The sequence below is a fragment of the Geotrypetes seraphini genome, chromosome 10, assembly GCF_902459505.1.
Source record: "Geotrypetes seraphini chromosome 10, aGeoSer1.1, whole genome shotgun sequence".
NCBI lineage: Eukaryota > Metazoa > Chordata > Amphibia > Gymnophiona > Dermophiidae > Geotrypetes > Geotrypetes seraphini.
Genome location: NC_047093.1, coordinates 44,023,917 through 44,043,397, shown reverse-complemented (window position 1 = coordinate 44,043,397; position 19,481 = coordinate 44,023,917). Strand labels below are relative to the sequence as shown.

Below are 19,481 nucleotides of genomic sequence, written 5' to 3'. Positions count from 1 at the left end.
TGTTCAAGTCTTAGCAGTAATTACATCGATAATATACTTTTTAAGTTTCTGCAGCCACAGATGAGAACTCGACCAGCACTGTGTGTGGATCTGGGAGCAGAGCTGCTGCCGCACTCCCTGTCTGCTCTTCTTCCACCATAGTCCCTTCTTCAGCCTCTTTAAGGGTGAAGAGTCAACCATCTAAAGAGCATTTGAGTGACCCAACAGCCTGGTGAGGTTTTTTTCTCCAAGGGTTTTTGACAGGTTTCAACAATATGTATGTAGATATGCTGATTTACCACACATTTAACCCTTTAATATACAGACATTTTATTGCTCCTTTTTTCAACTGAATGTATTCATTGTAAAATTTTTTTTAAATTAAATTTTTGTGTACAGTTAATTTTCATTTTATGTTCCTCTTTACATGTCACTTTCATGGTCACTGTCAGCAAGACCAGTAAGAAATCCTGTGTAGATCTTTAAAAATCCTTCCTAGGACATATTACCATAGTCTTGTTCTTAACTACATAGTCTAGTTTGGACAATGCTAATAGAAAATTTTTACATAGAATTGGAAGGGTCCTCCCCTCATAAGATCACCCCTGTCCTGCCTAGGTTCTCTTTTCTTGTATAGTAGAAAATGACACGGGGACATGTTTTTCCCCTTCCCGTCAGTTCTTTTCCTGTCCCTGCCCCATTCCTGCAAGCTCTGTCCTCATCTGCACGAGCCTTAAACACTTTAAGATCATAAGTAGCAACAAGCTAGAGCTCAGATTGTGATGTCATAATGCCTCATTCCACCAATGCCTAAGCTCTGTCCTCATCTGCACAAGCCTCGAACACTTTAAAATCATAAGTAGCAACATTCTAGAGCTCAGATTGTAATGTCATAATGCCTCATTCCACCAATGCTTAAGCTCTGTCCTCATCTGCACAAGCCTCAAACACTTTAAAATCATAAGTGTTCGAGGTTTGTGCGGCTATGGCAGAGCTTACAAGAATGGAGCAGGGATAGGAAAATTGAGATCCTGTGGGACAGGGACAAATTTGTCCCTGTGTCATTCTCTACTGTATAGTTTCCTCTGAACTACTGCCTGCCCTGCCCCCATCACTGCCACAGTCACTCCTCCTCCTCCCCCCACCCATCTAGGAAGATATTTTATGGGGGTTTGGGCTTTACACCCCTCCCAACTAGTTAACTCCCTGCCTATGGGTAACATCCCCCCAGTGAGGATAAGGGCCTAACTCCTCCCCTTTCATTCTTAAATGGGCAATGATCCTCTCGTATCCTGACATTCCGTGCCTGTCAACAGGGAAATGGCCTTCTGAAACCAGGGAGGCAGAGCTCCCCTCTGTGATATCTATGAGACAGGGCACCACCTGTCACAATATGCAGTAAGCACACAGGGTAAGTCATTGTTTTTAACTCAAAAATTCAGTGTTTTAAAAATATTCCTAATTGCATTTTATGGTTATTTATACTATGCAAAGTTTAATAAGACAATAATTAAAGATGGGCAAAACTGATGACTTGCTATTTCTGAGCCTTTTCATATTTTGATATATGATACACTTGTGTATTGCGTCTATAAATAACAGGGGCCACCATTCATCATCAAAAGTTTATTTGTAGAGTAGAACAGAAACAAATCCTGTGTAGATCTTAAAATTCCTTCCTTGGACGTGTGTTGCATTCCTGCATTGAAGATCAATCATATCATCTATGAGAAATCTTTATAAGCTGAATAAAGCAGAAATCTGTGTTCCAGAATCTGAGGGTGAGATGGAAACCTGTCTGAAAGAGGAGCTGAACACATCATTGCTCACTGCAGTTGGGCACGCACGGGGAGGCTGCATCAGCCAAGGATGGAGTTATGCCACCGATCGAGGACGGGTCTTTGTGAAAATCAATCACAGGCCAGAGGTCCATAGCAGGTTTCTCTTTCTCTTGCTTCAGGCTATGTTTGTGCAGTTTATATCAAGAGATTATTAGAGGGAAACGTTTTTATTTTAGATATATATATATATGCATGTTCTATTTCAATTCAAAATTCATCTGCTTATTGTACTGTGGAAAGGCTGACAGGACTCAAGATTGTTCAGCTTGGTGACAATGATTTTAGAAGCAGAGAAACCGCTGATGAGACAAGAGGGGGATTTTAAAAAATGGTGAAATGGCAGTTGAAAATGGATCAGCGATTCAGGCATAGGTCGGCTCACTAGCTTAAGGACAGGTTAAGAGCTTACACTAGCAATCAGGAGACCTTAGGGGTCCTTTTATCAAGCTGCGGTAGCGGTTTAACGCGTGTAATACTGTAGGGCCCCTTTTATCAAGCCACGCTAGCGGGGTTAGCGCGTCGGACATTTCATCACGCGCTAACCCCCGCGGATGGCTAAAAAACTAACGCCTGCTCAATGCAGGCATTGGCGGCTAGCACGGCAGGCGGTATAACACGTGGTATTACGCATATTAAACCCCTACCGCAGCTTGATATAAGGACCCCTAAGGTCTCCTGATTGCTAGGGTAAGCTCTTAATCTGTCCTTAAGCTAGTGAGCCGACTTATGCGCGGTATTACGCGCGTTAAACCCCTACCGCAGCTTGACAAAAGGACCCCTAAGTTTAATTTCTATTTTATCGGCCGTGAGCAGGTTGGAAAGTTAGTAGTACTGGATCCTGAGAGCAAAAGCCAGTTCTTATGTTTACATGTAAAGTTGGCCAAGTGAATCCTCGGTTCATAGACAACCCCGCGAAAGACAAATGCACGCGCCGACAACTGAGCGCAAGACAGAGGTGCGCGCCGAAGAAAATTACACGTTTTAGGGGCTCCGACGGGGGTTTTTGTTGGGGAGCCCCCCCAGTTTACTTAATAGAGATCGCGCTGGCGTTGTGGGGGGTTTGGGGGTTGTAACCCTCCACATTTTACTGTAAACTTAACTTTTTCCCTAAAAACGGAAAAAGTGAAGTTTTCAGTAAAATGTGGGGGGTTACAACCCCCCAAACTCCCCACAATGCCCCCACAATGCAGCGTGATCTCTATTAAGTAAAGTGGGGGGTTCCCCCCACGCCCCCCCGTTGGAGCCCTAAAAACAGTAATTTTCTGCCCCCCCCCCCCCCGTTGGAGCCCTAAAAACTATAATTTTCTGCGGCGCGCACCTCCATGCTGCGCTCAATTGTCTGCGCGCACCTTTGTCCCGGCGCGCTTTTGACCTGACACCGAATCCTCAGCTCAATGTGTGGTGGTAAGCAAAAATCTATGGTACACAATTACTTGGAAGTAATTGTGTACCATAGAATTCAATTGATACTTCCCTAGTATTTGTAATTTGGTAAGCAAAAATCCTCAAAAAACAAGATTCCATAAACAAGTAAACCTTAGAATCCTACTGCTTATCCCTAAGATGTGCACCAAGGAATGAATCTCCTCTCTGGGTTTTTGGCCACTGAGACAGGATGCTGGACTACTGAATGATAAAAAATGTTTTCAGAAATTGGTGATTCCACAGAGCCTTTCAACGTGCATAGTGGAACTTGTACTGATCTCAATCTGTATACTCTGGAGGAAAGGCGGGAGAGGGGAGATATGATAGAGATGTTTAAATACCTACGTGGCATAAATGCGCATAAGTCGAGTCGTTCATTTTGAAAGGAATCTCCAGAATGAGAGGGCATAGGATGAAGTTAAGAGGTGATAGACTCAGGAGTAATCTAAGGAAATACTTTTTTACAGAAAGGGTGGTAGATGCGTGGAACAGTCTCCCAGAAGAGGTGGTGGAAACAGGGACTGTGTCTTAATTCAAGAAAGCATGGGATAAGCATATGGGATCTCTTAGAGACAGAAAGAGATAATGGTTACTGCGGATGGGCCATTTGGCCTTTATCTGCCATCATGTTTCTATGTATAGGAAAGAGATTTGCTTATGTACAAGAATTTGCATTCATAAATGTAGCCTTCTCACATAATCCAGTGATTTTATTGCTCACCACTGATGTGAAAAAACAGTGATATTCAGCTCATTGTATTGAACTCATGTTACAAGAAAAGGAATTTAGTGGAAGTGAACACCATAGATTCTTCATTTACATCCACAGCTGTGTCCTATGCCTTACCTAAAGAATACTTCATGTAATCATTTAACAGTAATAGTATGCATTCTTCATCTAATAATAGGCTAAAGAGACTGGCAGATAGATGGAGAAGTGCTCTCCAGACTATTTCCCTCTGCCCCGTGCATACACAATCCCAAGAAAGTAGAAGAAATGTTGCATGCAACAAAAGCAGTGAAATTCTGTTATTTGACAGGCAAGAAAAATGTTTGATGGGGAGGCAGCAAGCTTAGAGGCAATTCTGAAAACCCACACAGTGAAGGTGCCCAGGCCCATAAAAGTGGCAAACATCCCTTCAGATGGAGCAGTGCTTATAATGGAGCATTTGGACATGAATCCATTAAGCATGTAAGTTTTGCACAAAGTCTCTAAATGTACTGCTTCCTCTCACTCTAAATATATAACTGCTTATTCCAGTACATTTGTATTTAAGACACAATAGGTTGTATGTATGCTTTCACTTTGGCTTTGTTCCACTGTGTCTATGGATTTATAAACATTCTTTATATAAAAAGTACAACAGCAATTCTTGTATGCAAATGAAGCGAAACGTGGATTAGTTCAGCCTGTATGTCATGTCTTGGAGCCAAATGGTAACTACAGAAAAGTTGTAGATTATCAGAGACAGGCGGGGCAGTTCTGGATTTATCCCAGTACATCTGTGGACTTGTAGTTTCAGTTTCTCTAAAAACAAATCACAAATATGAGCCAAAGGGTCCATTGATGCAAAACCAGAACATAGAGTCATCTGTCACTGAAGAGACTTCTCAGTAATTGCCAAAAAGTGATTAATTTCCTACTAATTGTGGTTTTCTTTGGACTATTGGTTTCCCTATGCTTCTTTGAGCTTCCAACTCAGTTGGAACTGGCCTTTACTGGAGCTATCGTGCCCCAGTGCCATGATTCTTCATGTCTAGCTACTTAGGATTTTACCCCCCCCCCCCCTTATCTCTCATCTCCTCCCATTAGGCCAATCTGTACAGCCATAAAAAGATGCCCCCTGAATCCGGTAACAGGGTGTCACCATTGTGCAAAACTGGGACTCCCTCCTACCCCCTGACGACATTCTCATCTCTCTTCCCACTGAAAAATGCAATGCAAATCTTGTTTCGTTTCCTCTGTTCAAAGGAAGTCTACCTGCAGACAGGACTGGACCCATAACGCGATTGCAGGATCCATTTAGCAGAAAGCCTGCAGGAAAATTCAAATGACTTTTGTGAATCATAGCAGCTAAATAGTTTCTGAGCCAGCAGCGTGTATTTCTTGTGCCACTGGATGTAGGTCATGATTGTCTCTTCTCCTGCAGCTATGCAGCAGTGCTCGGAGAACAACTGGCTGATCTTCACCTTCACAATCAGAAGCTCGGCAGGAAGTTATGGAAAGAGAGAACCACTATTGGTAAATACGTAGAATTGTGTTTGAAGAAGCTTCAAACTCATGCTTTTGGTTGCCAAATGATTCCTTTTTTTTTTCAGGCAAGGTTTATCTAGTGTTGGTTGGAATTTGTAGTACTTCTTTCCCAGGGAGAGACTTATAAATTTACTTATTGCATACCAGCTGATCTCAATTGGGATCATAAGGGTCAAGGATCTCTTCAACTATAATCAAAATAATTGTATAACACCAGAGTTCCTGTTATGCATTATTAGTCTGGTAATCCGCCTTGTTGTATCATCTGCATAGCGCAGGTTGTTTATATTTTGGCCACCAAGTTTGAAACTGAACACACTCTTCTTCCAAATTTGCTTTTCTGAAGACGGTTTCACCGTACAGGTTGAACAGATAAGGCGACAAGATGCATCCCTGCTGATGTCACCAGAAGAGAGAGATCACTGGAGAAGGACATCAAGTTTGGGAAGATCGAAGGAACCAGGTGAAGAGGGCGACCTGCAATCAGATGGCTGAACACGTTGAAAAACAATCATGGGGACGACACTGGAGGACCTTTCCGGACTAGCACAAAACCAATTGCTTTTTAGATTCACAATTTATCAAGTTGCTAGGACTCGAGCATGAGTTGATAGCACCTAGCAACAACAACGATCTGCCATGTTATCCATTGCCTGCTCCCAATGTACCTTCCTGTAGGATGTTCTGGTGGGATCACAATCTACCTACGGTACCTGGGACAACAGAAGATTACGTCATGGGGATCAAACCTGCAACCTCAGGGTGCTGAGGCAGCGGTTCTAACCACTAGGCCATGCCTCTCCTGATCTGAGGTTCTATAGGCAGAGTTGAACGTATAATCATAGCTAAGATTTGTACTGACATCACCAAAGAAATGGTTGTTCCTGGACTATAGGATCAAATTTAGGTGTAAAATATAAATGAATACCCAACCATAATAATTTGGTCTTCTCCGCATTTAACTTTAAACAATGAGCGCAGATCCAGTTATTCACTAAGATAATTCCATCAGTTATCAAGGAGTAAGTTTAAAATACACTATCAAGAACAGGAAGCAGCCACAAAATATTATCTGCTTAAGAGTAAAAATGAATATCAAGATCCCTTAAACCAGAACAAAAAGAACTTAAATGCAAATTAAATAAAACTGGAGATAGAGATGAACCCTGTGGCAGAACACAAGGAGCAGAACACAAATTGAAAGGATATTAGTACCGAAAGATCAGCTTGTGATAGCCTGAGATAGGGAGTAGCATCTTGTCTGTGAAAGATCAGCGACCACACGATGAAGGACCCCACCCTCTAGAGATTGTATTGCCATGATTCAGGAATGGCTTACCATTGCTTTCTCTTGCACCCAGGCACCGCTAGGTCACTGCTGACCACCATAGAAGGGATGCAACTGAACAGAGAGTACTATATGTATTTATTTTATGTTCAAATCTTTTTTTATTGCGAATGCAAAAGTACAAAAGAATAAAACAAGAGCAAGGAAAACAACATTCAATAATACAGTTTTTCAGCAATAGCCAAAATAGAAAACCCATCCCCCCGAATCCCCAACCCAACCCATCCACCAGAATCCCCCAGTGCAAACCCCTATATATATTTATTTTTAAAATGTGTATTCTTCTTAAAACCTAAGTGAATCACAACATACACAATCAATGTATACCATGAGAAAAACTTAAAACCTCACCCCTAAAACAGAACAGTGGCATCTGGTGGGCTTACAAAAGATTGCAGTTTGTTGTTTTTGTGTTGTTGTTTTTTATAAAATACTGTAGGCTTGAACCTAACAGCTGTTGTCTATAGGTTTACCTCAACACTCCTGGCACTGCTCATGACATGAATTTGTCTGTCCTTCTTATACAGGTATGCCTGGGAACAATTCAGAAGATGTGCAGTTTGTGGACCAATTTGGCTTTCATGTGGAAACGTGTTGTGGATATATCCCTCAGGTAAAGACAATGAAATAATATTGTTCAAACTGCCAAGAAGCCCAAAACCAGAGCATGTACCATGGTGGAAAAACATTCCTGTGACATAACTTGTTTGTCTCTTTAAGATGCAGTTAGTACACTAACACTGTACTGCAGAATGAAATTATTCCAATCAGGTGCAGTGTCCAAGAAACTCACACTGCATTGATTAACACTAAAAAGATTTTGATACACCAAAGGACTCATTGCTTCCACAATAACATTAAAAGATGTTGATTTATTAAGGGACATTGATGGCATTTATTTATTTATTGGAAAGCATTGCCTTATTTGGCAGATTGACTCCTAGTGGTACATCCTGATGAGCCTGTAGGAGTCAGAGACCACCATTTTACAAGATAGCAGTGAGAGAAGGACACAGCTGGATGTCTTCCCAGAACAGATATTATTAATCCAGAGAGGTCCAAAAATATGGAGACTCTCTGGACAAGTTCAATTTATTTGATATACCACAAAATATAAACAGACGTTTAGTCTAAGTAGTTTACAAGGACTTCCCTATGCCGGGTGCCCATTCCAGCGGTGACTGGGACAGATTTGACCTTGACAAAATAGCATCAGGATAGGGGTGCCTTCTGAACTCAATTGGATCACGAGTCCTCTAAGATGAAGTGCTAATTAAACTTCAAATAACCCTGCTGCTCCTGCCTAGGATCATTACTTTGTCCCCATGCTGACAGGAAAGTAAAAAAAACTATGCTTTTTTTTTTTTTTTTTTTACATTGGGAGCAATTCCCAATTGAGGGGGTTTGCATGCACTATGCAAGCTGATCAGGCTGTCCTTTAGCATGATGTTTTTACTGTGGATTTGTCTGCGTTAAAATCCTTACAGCACTGGGAGTAAGGTTAAGCATGGGAAAGTCAAAAGTATATTCTATTACAAAATTATTCTGAAAGTTACTATGCCAAAAGTGGGAGAACACTGAGGAGTAGGTGGTATTTTCAATGGTTCATAGACAACCCCGCGAAAGACAAAGGCGCGCGCCGACAACTGAGCGTAAGACGGAGGCGCGTGCCGAAGAAAATTACAGTTTTTAGGGGATCTGACGGGGGGTTTTGTTGGGGAACCCCCCCCAGTTTACTTAATAGAGATTGCGCCGGCGTTATGGGGGGTTTGGGGGGTTGTAACCGTCCACATTTTACTGTAAACTTAACTTTTTCCCTAAAAACAGGGAAAAAGTGAAGTTTTCAGTAAAATGTGGGGGGTTACAACCCCCCAAACCCCCCACAATGCCCCCACAACACGGCACGATCTCTATTAAGTAATTTTCTACGGCACACGCCCCCACACTGCGCTCAATTGTCTGGGCGCGCCTTTGTCCCGGTGCGCTTTTGACCTGACACCATTTTCAACAATGGTGGAGAAAAAGCTTCAAAAACACCATGCAGCACCTTTCACTAACACTGTGACAAGCTGCCTTCATACTATCATCCTTAACTGATGTTGCTACTTCTGTTTTAGCCATAGACCTCAGAAACACCCCTCCTCCGTCCCATAAAGGTTATGATCTCATAACGGGGAGATTCATGTGTAACCTCCTCATCGGTCAAGGCTTAAATTTTTAATGGCTGATGCTCAATAATTTTATATTTATTTTAAACACTTTTTATACTTTAAAACGACTAATGAAGTATCTTAAGAGTCTATGTGGGATGGTGGTTAACGGCATGAGTGGATCCCTGACGAAGCGGCAGCGAAACATGTCGGGTCCACCAGCCTAAGTACAGCAACACTTTTGAAGATAAGTACATAAACTTCATTGGTCGTTTTAAAGTATAAAAAGTGTTCAAAATAAATATAAAATTATTGAGCATCAGCCATTAAAAATTTAAGCCTTGACCGATGAGGAGGTTACACATGAATCTCCCCGTTATGAGATCATAACCTTTATGGGACGGAGGAGGGGTGTTTCTGAGGTCTATGGCTAAAACAGAAGTAGCAACATCAGTTAAGGATTTAAAGGAGTAACATAAAAAGAATATTCTACAGGTTGGAAGTTTGGAATTTGATATTGGATTTATGCTATATGGTGACAATTCCAGGAATAAGACTTTAAACAGTGCCTTATAAGATTGTTTCATACTATCATAGGCATAAAAAAAACTCCACTCATAAAATATCTTTCATATCTCACAAGAGAGCATCCCACTAGTGTGCACACTTAGCTGCCGGTTGAATTCTTCAAGAGCGACACGATTGATAAAGGGTATGGAAAACCTTTCATATGCTGAAAGATTAGAGAAACTGAGGCTCTTTTCCCTAGACTTAGAGGGGACATGATAGAGACTTACAAGACCATGAAGGGCATAGAGAAAGTGGAGAGGGACAGATTCTTCAAATTTTCAAAAATTACAAAAACGAGAGGGCATTCAGAAAAGTTAAGAGGGGACAGATTCAGAATCAATACTAGGAAGTTCTTCTTTACCCAGAGGGTGGTGGACACCTGGAATGCGCTTCCAGAGTACGGTATTGGGGTTCAAGAAGGGATTAGACAATTTCCTGAAGGAAAAGGGGATAGAAGGGTATAGATAGAGGGTTACTATACAGGTCCTGGACCTGATGGGCCGCCGCGTGAGCGGACTGCTGGGCATGAAGGACCTCTGCTCTGACCCAGCAGAGGCACTGCTTATGTTCTTATGTTCCCTGAAGATCAATGCTGACACCACCACGCTTCTCAGCAGTTTTTCAAACTTCACTCTTGCAGCTCAAATTATCAGCATAAGTAGTTTATAATCTCAGCATATTACATGGGGTCAAATGGGAAAAGTCAGTTTATACTCAGTGGCGTACCTAGGGTATGTGGCACCCGGGGCCCATCATTTTTTGACACCCCCCCCCCCCCCATGTAAAAAAATTTTTTTTTTTTTTGCAATAACCATGAAATGGAATAAATGGTCAGAATAGAAACAGGCAGTGAAAATTTTCTTTTATTGAACCTCATATATGTAACCATTATTCCAAACATAACATAAATTATGTCTAAATTGTCATGACATTAGAAGTACATATGGAGTAGTTGCAGGTGATGCTTGGGACAGTTCTGATTGTGTTAGTTCGGTTTTATGTGTTTTTTGAATAGAAGGGTTTTTATTTCTTTTTGAAGGTTTTGCAGTCTGTGGTTGATATCAATTGGTTGTAGAGTTGGGGGTCGAGTGTTGCAGCTCGAATGGCTAGGAGGTTGTTGAACAGTTTTTTTCTTTTGACGTTTTTGGTTGGAGGGTGTGTGAATGGTGCACAAGTTCTCCTATGTCTGTTTGAAGTGGATTGAATTATTTAGCTGAAGAAATTAGTTACCCCCCATTCCACACACATTAATTCTCTTCCATTTTTGTTCCCATTATAAAAAACACTGATAAGTTCCCAGAAAAAAAATACATTAAAATAAGAAGTGAAAACAAAGGCCCCTACAGATGAGAACATAACATAAGAATAGCCAAACTGGGTCAGACCAATGGTCCATCATGCCCAGTAGCCCATTCTCATGGTAGCCAATCCAGGACACTAATACCTGGTCAAAACCCAAAGAGTAGCAACATTCCATGCTACCGATCCAGGGCAAGCAGACACTTCCCCCATGTCTTAATAACAGATTATGGACTTTTCCTCCAGGAATTTGTCCAAATCTTTCTTAAAACCAGCTACACTATCTGCTTTTACCATAACTTCTGGCCACTTCATTTTTAAGTTTAGATCTTTCCTTTCAAACAGAGACCTTGCTAGATGTCAAATACAGCACAAGGTAACTTCACATGGACTTAGCTGTGCAGGAAATGTGAATCTCCTCATACACCCACCATATAGTGCAAAAATGTGCAAAGGTCTGTTTTTTTCTTTCGATCACTACATAGCCTAATGCCACACAAGCAGCGCTGTTACAAACATATTCTGTAGGTCAATGCTAAGGATAACAAAGTTTCCTTCCTTGGACCAGAAGGAGATAAACCACTGGAAGAGATCCCAAAACAACACCCAAAGACCCACTCAGTGTGTGAATCAGTTGAGTGGAGTGGACTAACTGGGGGGTGGAAATGGGCCCGGAGTTTGCTCAGCAGAATTTCCCAGACCACCTCTTCCTCTCAACACATTGACACGCTGCCACCATCACCACTAGGAACACCTCACTGGGTAGGCCAGCTATGCTATAAACTTTATAAAACACATTATTATATTTTCTTATAAAGCACATATTTTAACTGACCTCTCTGACATCCTCAGCCTTTCCATTCACAAAAATAGAAGGAAGAAAAGTTCCCATTTCCTGCTGTCTCATGTCCCCGGCCTATACAATATTTTTTTTCTGCAGACCCTTCAAAAGTCTGACCAAATCCTCGTTTCACTTGCATTATAAAGTACTGAGGATGCCATCTCTCCCCAATCCCAGGTCCTAAAGTCTAAGACAGTAGCGCAAACTAATGCTGCCAGATACAGGAAAAAAAAATTTTGATTCGATTCAGCCCTATTGAATTGGTTTTTCAATTCGATTTTCCTGCCCAGTTGGGTGATTTTTTTCAAAACTCCTGGTGGGTTTTATAGCTTTTTCACCCCCTTTGGCTTCTCCTAACCACACTGGCGCTGTGGTGTAAATAAAATAAAGAAACAAAAAGGACTTTTCCTCTTTCTGTTAAATCCTAGCTCACGTTTGCAGTCCAACACCAGCTCTGGCAGGATACACATTTCAAATCTGACATGTTATAATCACAAAACAGAAAATAAAATTAATTTTTCTACCTTTTGTTGTCTGGTTATATTTCAAATCTTGTTGGTCCAAGGCTCTGGTTTTCTTCTGATAACTTGCTTGCCAGGGTCTCCTTGTTTCTGCATGCTAACCATCCATCTGCCAACTCTGTCCTCCGTTTCCATTTCCCTTCCCTTCCCAGGAAGTCTAGTATCTTTCCTTTTTTTCATCTCCCTCCACAGATCCACCTTTTCTTAAATACCCTTTCATCCGGCATCTCTCCCTCCTTCCCCACCATCCCAGAGTCCACCATCTCTCCGTTTCTTTTCCTAATTACCCTCCTATCCAGTATCTCTATCCCTCCTCCACACCATCCCTTGTGTCCAATTTCTCTCCCTTTCTGTTCCTTCCCTCCCTAAATCCCATGGTCCATCATCTCTCTCCCTCTCCTCTATTTTCAGACCCATTATTTCTTCCCCCCCCCCCAAAGTTTGGCATATTCATGTCTCTTTGAACACCCCCTTCCCTCCGTGTACTTCTAAATCATGGTCCCCCCCCCAAAGGCCTGGCCCCCCTTAAAGGTCTGCCTGTCCCACCTTGAAGGCCTGCACCCCCCTTGTAGGCCTGTCCCTTCCCCTTGTAGGCCTGTCCCCCCCCTTGAAGGCCTGCCTGCCTGTCCCCCCCTTGAAGGTCTGCACCCCCCGAAGGCCTGCACCACCCCGAAGGCCTGTCCCCCACTTGAAGGCCTGTCCCACCCCCTTGTAGCTTCTCCCCCCCCCCTTGTAGGCCTGTCCCCCCTTGAAGGCCTGCCTGCCTGCCTTTCCCCCCTTGAAGGCCTGTCCCCCCTTGAAGGCCTGCACCCCCTTGAAGGACTGCACCCCCCCCCCGAAGGCCTGCACTCCCTTGAAGGTCTGCACCCCCCCGAAGGCCTGTCCCCCCCTTGAAGGCCTGTCCCACCCCCTTGTAGGCCTGTCCCCCCCTTGTAGGCCTGTCCCCCCCTTTAAGGCCTGCCTGCCTGCCTTTCCCCCCCTTGAAGGCCTGTCTCCCCCTTGAAGGCCTGCACCCCCCTTGAAGGCCTGCACCCCCCCTTGAAGGCCTGTCCCCCCCCTTGTAGGCCTGTCCCCCCCTTGAAGGCCTGCCTGCCTTTCCCCCCTTGAAGGCCTGCACCCCTTGAAGGTCTGCACCCCCCCAAAGGCCTACACCCCCCCGAAGGCCTGCACCCCCCTGAAGGCCTGCCTGCCCCCCTTGAAGGCCTGTACCCCTTGAAGGTCTGCACCCCCCCCCCCGAAGGCCTGTCCCCCCTTGAAGGCCTGCCTGCCTGCCTGTCACCCCCCTCCCCCTTGAAAGCCTGCTTGCCTGCCTGCCCGCCCCACCCTGAAGGCCTGATGCCCCGACCTACCCCGAAGGACCGCTCGCCCCCCTGGCCTCCCCGCACCACCTATGAACAGCCGCAGCAGGATCGCGAAGTCAGCGTCAGCGATCCCTGCGCTGCTTCCTGCGCCACGGTCCCGCCCCTCCTCTGACGTCAGAGGAGGGGCGGGATCGCGGCGCAGGAAGCAGCGCAGGGATGCTGACGCTGACTTCGCGATCCTGCTGCGGGCTGCTTCACAGGTGGTGCAGGAAGGTCAGTGGGGCGAGCGGTCCTTCGGGGGTGGCGGGGGACTGAACGGCAAGGCCGGGAACACCCCCTTAGGGCTGGTACCCGGGGCGGCCCGCCCCCCCGCCCCCCCTAGGTACGCCACTGTTTATACTAATACTACTACTTATCATTTCTATAGTTCTGCTAAACCTTAAACATGTAAGAGACAGTCTCTGTATGAGAGTTTAACAATCTAATCAAAACAGACAAACAGGACAAATAAGGGATTAAGGAATTGCTTTTAGTGGGAATGATGAAAACAGACATGGATACTTTACAAATGATTAAGAGATAGGAATTAAAATCAGCCTCAAAAAATTGGGCTTTTAGAACATAAGAGCATAAGAATAGCTTTACTGGGTCAGACCAATGGTCCATCAAGCCCAGTAGCCCGTTCTCACGGTGGCCAATCCAGGTCACTAGTACCTGGCCAAAGGTGTAGCAATATTCCATGCTTCCCCCATGTCTTTCTCAATAGCAGACTATGGACTTTTCCTCCAGGAACTTGTCCAAACCTTTCTTAAAACCAGCTACGCTATCCGCTCTTACCACATCCTCTGGCAACGTGTTCCAGAGCTTAACTATTCTCTGAGTGAAAAAAAAAATTTTCCTCCTATTGGTTTTAAAAGTATTTCCCTGTAACTTCATCGAGTGTCCCCTAGTCTTTGTAATTTTTGACGGAGCGAAACATCGATCCACTTGTACCCGTTCTACTCCACTCAGGATTTTGTAGACTTCAATCATATCTCCCCTCAGCCGTCTCTTTTCCAAGCTGAAGAGCCCTAACCGTTTTAGTCTTTCCTCATACATTACAAAAAGAGACAGAGCTTAAGTACTGACTCAGGGGAAGTCTGTTCTAGGCATATGGTACAGCAAGACAGAAGGGGTGGAGTCTGGAGATGGCAGTAGAGGAGAAGGGAACAGATATGAGAGAGACTTACCTGATGAATGGAGTTCCTGGGGAGGAAAGTAAGGAGGGATAAAGACAGGAGAGATAGTGAGGAGCTGCAGTTAATGCATTTGTAAGTGAATAAAAGGAGTTTGAACTGTATACAGAAATGGATAGGGAGCCAATGAGGTGATCTGAGGAGAGGGCTAATATGTTTATGCATTCAGTGGACTAAAACCAGGATTGCATCAACCTAAAATAATGGGGTCAGCTGGCAGTCCTAATTAGTTTATCTGTCCAGTTTTGTGTGTGTTGGTGTTGTTTTATGCTCTGCTTATCCTCTTGCCTGTGTTTGGAGGTGAATGAGTGGCAGTCAGATTGGGTGACGTTCTTCACCTGTCAGCGGCTCCAGCCTCAGATGGATCTAATCGAGAAGGTTTATGGTGACAGAGAAGTACAGGAGCTGTGGTCACAGCTTCAGGTGAGAATGGTATATTCTTATTGATTTATATTTCTCACCAGTTTTTTAAATGTAAAAAACAGATCCCAGGTGCCCACATCACAAACACCAACCATCCTGACAGTCAATATTCATCCAGCAGCAGTGAATGCTTTTCTAAAATCTGAGTGCAGCTGGCTAAAATAGGCTCAGATATGTAATGTGGAGTCATGTCCAGTGACTAGCACTGAATATCCAGATCTGCAGAGGCACCTGAAATGTGTGCAGGTAGATTCAATATTCAGTGCTAAACTCGTATCCCTAACAGGGCAAAGCACCTTAATTTTCCATGGGAGTGGCTAGCCTGCAGTGGCTCAGTACAGCAGATTTGTCGCTTCTGTGGTACAAGAACAATCCTGCTTGCAAGCAACTTTGCAAGCAGCAGTATTTTTGTGTTCTAGGAGCAATACTGCTGCTGCCTCCTTTAAGAAGTGGTCCATCCCAATGCTCTTAGGCTGCTTCATAAAGGGGCCAGTGCAGGGGCAGTGGAACTCCTTTTGGTTTGGGGGTGCCCAAGCTCTGCCCCAGACCCCACCCCCATAATAAAAGTACTAACTGTAATGCCATTTCTTCCATTCATTCGTTATATACATGCAATATAATCATAACAATCTATAATAGTAACCACAAAATTAAAAGCACACTCAAACATCTGCATTCCTTAATGCCATGTTCTGAAATAAGTTTGTCCTCTCTCTCTCTCCCTTAAAGCAACTAAAAAGGCTAATCAACCCTATTCTACCTCTATTTAAAATGTAATAAAAATCAAGCACCCAGATTGTCACATAAAAAGCCTCTCCTTTCTCATCCCCCATTGACTGCTGCTTTAATAGGAATCCCATCTACTGATTTAACAATATTTATTCAGCTGTACCATTCCATGTTTAAATAGCTCATAAAGGTGCACATGGCACCTGAAAAATGAAAATTGTCAAGCTACTAAAATATATATATATATTTTTTTTTTACTACTGATAATGGGCTATAAACAACATTTGGGACAGCCCCCCTCATGCTCTCTACAACCCCCTCCCTGATGCTTTCCAGTCCCCCCTCATTGATGCTCTCCTTGACAGTCCCCCATGTTCTCCAACCTAATCCCTAACGCTCTCCCAAGAAGCCACAGTGCTACACTGGAGAAAGAGAAAAAGTGATGCACGCTCCCCTGTACTGTGCAAAATATAAAGATAGCAGAAGTAAATTTCAAAAAAGATATATTATAATCATTACACTATAGGTTAACAAATAAAATAAAATGTGGGTGATATGTTACCATTTTATTGGACTAAATACATTTTTCAGTTAGCTTTTAGAGGCCAAAACTTCTTTCCATAGGTCAGGACAGTATATAGCAGTTATGGTACCTATTCTGACATGAGGAAGGAGGGTTTGGCCTCCAAGCAGTAATCAAAAATGTATGAAAAATAGTTCAATAAAAATATATCACCTTATTTCCACTTTCATTATTTATTAACTTATTTTAACACAGCTACCACATTACTAATAAAATTCATTTTTTCTACCTGTGTTGTCTGGTCATTTTCTTTTTCTAAATATGTTGGTCCCAGTCTCTGGTCTCTGCTTTCCCTGTTCTCTTGCCAAGATTTCTTGTCAATTTGTCATTTTTCTCTTCTTTATTCTCCTTTTCTACTCAGCTTTCTTCAATTTATTTTTCTGCCTTTGCCCAGAATTAGTTATTTCCCTTTTTTTTTTTTTTTTTAAACTATGTCTACCTACATCTTGCCATCTCTTTTCCTCATGCTGGCTTTACTATTTCACTTCCTCTTATTTCCCAGTCTCTCACTATCCCTCTTTTTTCTCCTCCATCTAGCATTTGACCCTGTCTCCCACTTCCACCGAGCATCTGCCCCTCCCTCTCTTCCCTTCCTTCTATCCAGTATCTGCACCTTTCTCTCTCACTTCCATCCAGTACCTAACCTCTCATCTTTCCCCCTTTCATCAAGCACCTGACTTCCTCTCTCCTTTCATCCAGCAACGACCTCCTTTCTCTTCTTCCATCCAGCATCTGCCCCCCTCCACCTATTCAGCACCTTCTTTCTCTCTCCCCCTTTTCAACCACTGCCCGACTGCCTCCATTCCCCTTCCATCCTGTGGTGACAAAACAAAGATAAAGGCATCAAGGGGCTGCTCTATTCATCCTTGTGGCTGCCAGCCCCTGCCCCTTCTGACATCACTTTAAGTTCCAGGGCAGGCAGCAGCTGTGAGGATGAATAGAGTGGCCCCATGACACCTTTATCTTTGTTGCTGCTGAAACAGCAGCAGTGGTAGCAGGGTGTGGGGAGATTTTGGGGAAGTGCCATGGCACCCTCTGTTCCAACACCCATGGGCCAGTGGTAGTATTCCCTTTCATCCTCCCCTATAGCCCTCCCCCACCTTTGAGCACAACTTCCCTTAATGCCAAGCTCCACTAGTGTCCTCCCTCTTACTCCAGCTCTTCCCCACCCCAATAGGCCCCTCTCCTCATCCATCTGGCTATTTCCAGGGGTTGTAATAAGGTCAGGATAGGAGTGATCCAAGTTTTTTTTTAAATCCAAGTTTATTAAAATTTGATATACCGCTTTAAAATTGTCAAAGCGGTATACATTACATTAAAAGTATAAAATAAAATTTGGTGACAAACCATTAGTACTTAGGGTAGACACATGACAAATCGAGACATAAAGGAAGAAAGGTGGTACGACAATCTTTTATAGGAGAGAAGGAGAAAGGGTAGCATGATGGGGAAGGAAAACTATGCTCTTTCTTAGTTAATGTTTAATTGGGAGAGGTCTGTGATTTTTTTTTGCTCGGAACAAAAAGTCATAAATTATAAGCGTCCTTAAACATGAAGGTTTTTAAATTTGTTTTAAATTTATCGATATTTTCCTCTTCTCTTAAATAATCCCCAGCTGCTGTTCCCCATTCTGGGGTCAGGGTCAAAATGGCACTAGCAGCAACAGTCTCATGATAAAACACTAGGGGCCAGAGTGTTGTATAAGACGTAAATAGTGAAGTTAAGGCCACAACACACCTTAATAACTACCCCAAATCCTGGGGTTACCCCACTGCATGTAGGTACTTGTAGTTCTGATTTCCCTATTGTATTCCCTAAGAAAAGCAAGACTGGAAGCACGTGCATTCAATGGGGTAAATCCAGGACTGGATCAACCTGTCGGGCAAATCTGGTCAAACCTTATCTGATCTATAACTCTTTGAGTTAAGTGCCTAGATCTTTTGAATGCTGATCTGAGTGTTAATAAATAAGCCAAGGAATGAATGGATAGTATGTGAGAAAAGTTTGTCCTGCACTGTATCCATTCTGTGATAGGACTTTACATAAGAGGGAAGCTTATCTAAATAATTCTAAAAAGTCGTTTAGCTACTGTTACCTTTTTTGAAAGAAAATAACTATGCATGAGAATGTAACTGAGTGGATGTAATCGAGCTTTTTTGTTTCTCAGCTGATAGTTCCGGCCTTGTTCTGTGACTTGGAGATCATCCCTGCTTTGCTCCATGGTGATCTCTGGGAGGGCAACGTGGCAGAGGAAAACTCGGGTCCCGTTCTTTTTGACCCAGCTTCTTTCTACGGGCATTCCGAGTATGAGCTGGCCATTGGTAAGATGATTGGGGAACACTGTGAGACATTTTACTCAGCTTACCACCAGAAGATTCCCCGTGCTCCTGGATTCAAGAAACGACTTAAACTGTATCAGCTGTTCCATGCCTTGAACAACTGGAACCATTTTGGGTTAGCGTATAGGCCTTTGTCTTTAAAATTAATGAGACACCTACTGAACTCTTTATAGAGGGAATGTGGGATGATGGAGGTCAGCCAAAACGATTTGTCATGGATAAAAGGCAATGTATCATTGAACTGTTCAGGACTGACTCAGTTCAGTCAGCCCTATCTAAGACTTAAACCTGGTACCTCACAGCCGCCAAGATGTTACTATCCGAGACGTCAAACGAAAAAACCTTTACGATGGCCTTCTAGCCACACAAGCAGCAAAACTAGACTACCAACTCTCCAATTTACTGATAACGACCCCAGACTACAAATCGTTCAGAAAAGAAATAAAAACCATGCTATTCGAGAAATCCATGAAGACAAACTAACACCGCAAGACTCGTCCCAATTCTCTGAAGCAACCCACTCTACTCTTCAATTCCTCTGGAAATGGCCAGATAACTCCTTTTGTAATCCGCCTTGAACCGCAAGGTAATGGCGGGATAGAAATCACTAATGTAACTTCTGAAGGATATAAAAGAATAGTTG

At 43.3% G+C, this 19,481-nt stretch overlaps 1 protein-coding gene across 1 annotated transcript; it reads left to right on the top strand.

Moving 5' to 3' along the window:
* The first annotated feature begins 1,765 nt into the window (after positions 1–1,765).
* On the top strand, positions 1,766–19,217 carry LOC117368245 (ketosamine-3-kinase-like). Its single transcript, XM_033961701.1, has 6 exons — positions 1,766–1,906; positions 4,286–4,437; positions 5,396–5,487; positions 7,375–7,460; positions 15,065–15,187; positions 18,667–19,217. Exons 1-6 carry the CDS (start codon positions 1,766–1,768, stop codon positions 19,009–19,011), a joined length of 939 nt encoding a protein of 312 aa, XP_033817592.1. The 3' UTR covers positions 19,012–19,217.
* Positions 19,218–19,481: the final 264 nt, after the last annotated feature.